Source organism: Ruditapes philippinarum, unplaced genomic scaffold (genome assembly GCF_026571515.1).
Source record: "Ruditapes philippinarum isolate M1 unplaced genomic scaffold, ASM2657151v2 ctg4252_1_1_1_1, whole genome shotgun sequence".
Classification (NCBI taxonomy): domain Eukaryota; kingdom Metazoa; phylum Mollusca; class Bivalvia; order Venerida; family Veneridae; genus Ruditapes; species Ruditapes philippinarum.
In genome coordinates this window covers 430,304-433,722 of record NW_026858509.1, presented here as the reverse complement: position 1 = coordinate 433,722, position 3,419 = coordinate 430,304, and the positions used below count along the sequence as shown (strand labels likewise).

Genomic DNA, 3,419 nt, shown 5'->3' with positions numbered 1-3,419 from the left:
TTTATATGTTATAAATTGAAAACTTTATTTCATGAATCACAGTATGTATTAGATTGGTTTCTAGCATTACAGAGTATTGAGTTATACAAACTATATTCATTAAACATTTAATTCAAGATAGAAAAAATAAGTTAGAAAAGTAAGATTTAAAAAACGAATAAAAAGAAAGATGAAGATAGTTCATTTTGTAATAATTTGTGGGTTTCTTTTATCGACATTCTAGCTTCTAGCATACGTCATTCTGAAATAAATTTGAGATATTGAAAAATTGAGCAAACAAATATGAGAAATAGAAAAAACATGACAGTATTAATTAAGCAAATACAATGGTTCTGAGTACTAGGACCAATGCAGTATTGCACAATCGGTTAAGTCGAAACAGTGTTTGAGAGCGAAATGCATATAATTTTTAAATTAGAAAAATGTGAAAAAATGTTTCTTCTCCATTTTAAAGAAAAAATCATTACTAATACTTACAGTATAATCCGAATCCAGGATATCCGAAACCTCCCAAACCACCGAAACCAAATCCTCCGATTGGATATCCATATCCGAATGGGGAACCGAAACCGCCTCCACCAAAAGCTCCTGCGAGTAATCCTATGCCAATACCGCCTCCAAGACCTCTTCCAAATCCACCAATGAAAGGCCCTCCAAACCCACCAGAGTAATATCCACGCCCACCACCGTGGTGATGATGATGATGACGTCCACGCCTACCACGGTATTGAGCATCGCATTGTATGGTAATAACCAATAAGATTGTGGCAACAAGAACAAATGCTGTCTTGACACCCATGTTGTTCTGAAAGAGATAAATTAATATAAATTAAAGATTAAATGGTTTGTTCCGTTCCGTTTCATTTAGATTTATAAATTATATGTATGTATTTTAAATTCATTTATATATGAACTATCTAAAATACTTACCTAAAATTACAATCTCATTTAAGATTGTTGATAGCAAAAATCATAGTCAAATCTATTAAAGTGCCAAATATTTTGTTCTGCAGGGTCAGAATGTCGCTTCTACCCAAAGGGGAGATATTGCCAATACACAGAATATTACAATAAATTTCATCGCGTAGTACAAGTAGTTAGTCTTGCACAAATCATAACAGATAGAACTACAAAGTCAATTTACGATAGAAATTTTCTTGTTCATTCTTTGCTTTATTTTATTCTTTTAACCCAATCTGGGAAGTGTAGATGACATTGCCCTTGTACACATGTCATCGATTGATTATGAAGATTTTATATTATTTGTCTCGCAATAAAATGCTTAGAATATTTTTATTGCAATTGCACGTACATACTTAACAGACTTACTTCGTTAATGCTGTATAATACATGTATACATATGTATATATAAAATATATATAAGTGAAATATATATGATAGAAAAAGGTCATATGCGGGAAATTTCACACGAAAAAATCACACGAAAAATCGGTTGCGGTTTGTGTAATTTTGCTGTATATAAGACATATAAACATATAAAATATACATTGCATAATATATACAATTAAAAACTATATTTAAGCTAGATTATAAAAAATGAATTCAAACATTAAGCGGTTTATGTCCTTTCTGGGACAGAAGTTATCTTCCGTCCCAGGTCCTCTATAGGCGTTTCACATGATTTGAAAGCAATTCCATTCTTCTTAAAATATAAAGAACTAAAGCTAAATGTTAAAAGAAATAAGGATTTGATTCAAGCCGTGACATCACATACAAACCGAAGCTTTGATGTAAGAAAATTCTCAAATACCCTTACAGAATAAAGAAAACGTGTAAAATATGTATACAATAAAACTCACCTTAGTTTCGTCTTAGAAATCGTTGTAAATTTGTGGCTTAAGCAAAGTGATTGCTACATATTTAACAAAATTTCTCCCTTTTATTGATTGATAATCGTAAAGTGATCAAAGTCGTTTGCACATGAGTTATTCTTCATGCAACTAATTGATGTCTTTCAATTAGTCTCGTTTGTAAATAATGACAGTAACCACCTGTATGACTGTTTTAATTACTGACTTATAATTTCAAAATGTTTGGCCATATGTTTACACTACCGCTCACGTACGCAAATACGCTTAAAGACACAGTGTTTTTTTTGTTTTTTTTTTATTATTTTAGGTTTTTGGTCGTGAATGCTTTTTGCTTCCGTTTGATGTAAACCTATTTATAAAAATAAACTTTCTTGCAAGGTTTATATGCATCGTCTGCAGATTGATCAAACAAAACAATTTAAAAGCGTCTTTTTGTCTTGGAAGCTTCTTTTTTGGGGGGAAATGATTTATGAATATTCCCTTCACAAAAGAGAAACCTTAGTTACAAAACTGTTTTAAGAATTCACCATAGTGAATTTGCAAGTCATTAGATATTTAAGTGAACTCTGTTTAGGACTAAGTACATTTTGCCCATCACTGCCTATTCATTAATGACGGTTTTATAGAGTTGTTATCTAAATGCTTTTTTAAACTTTTTTGTGCAGTTTAATATTAACAAACAACGACAAACAGTGATAATACGTAACGCCATATATTCGGAACAATTTGCCGACTTCCATTAATCATCCTTATCCGAAGTTTGACGGAAACTGTTGAAATGTTGCGATTGCAACATTATATGACAATGTTGCTCATTTAATACATACTTCATAAAAATACATGCTGCTTAAAAGGCACTTGCAGTATAAAAATCACAAAACTATTACATGTAGCACATTAAGCGTTAGAAATGTAGGCATGTATATTTTCCCTTCTGTAGAAACATATATTCATAATGTTGTTATATCTGAGATGCATATCAGTTGGGAAAAAAACGTAATTTTGAACGTTAAATAATTTGTGATAAAGGTAGTAAAATATGAATAAAGTGGTATTTTAATTTTAATACAAAACACTAAATCCCAGTAACTGCACTTATTGCCAATACACGCAAAAGAAGCAAAGGTGGCTAAGGTACATTGCAAATGATTTTCTTGTAAAATGTAACAGATTACCAAAAAAAAAAAAAAAAAAATGAAAAATAAAGATTTGCTTAATATTAGTTTAAAAAAAAAATTAAACCAGGGTAATTCAAACAGTCGATCCTGTACGAAATGAACACCAATCATTTGACGAATATGTTTAATGCATATTTGATTATTATATTATGCATTAAAAGTTTTGATTTTATTTTTTATTATTCATTTTTATTTAATTTTTATTTTGCTTTTATTTCTTAAGGTACGCTTTAATGTCGGTAATATGTTATAACAGAAGGCATAAGAACAAATACAGATAGGAAGATCTAAGTTAACCAATCTACGGTAATCGCTTTAACAAGATAATTAATCCTATTTCAGACCTTTTCCGATAGTAAATGTTACAAAAGAAATTTTAACACTATCAGTAACCCCATAAGCTGATTTG

General features: G+C 30.2%; 1 protein-coding gene across 1 annotated transcript; it reads right to left on the bottom strand.

The window, feature by feature from the left end:
* Window positions 1-2,003, bottom strand: LOC132753464 (keratin, type II cytoskeletal 3-like). Its single transcript, XM_060743947.1, has 3 exons — window positions 1,821-2,003; window positions 478-805; window positions 1-241 (listed from the first exon to the last, which is right to left on the bottom strand). Coding segments are annotated over exons 2-3 (324 nt in total). The 5' UTR covers window positions 800-805; window positions 1,821-2,003; the 3' UTR covers window positions 1-239.
* Window positions 2,004-3,419: the final 1,416 nt, after the last annotated feature.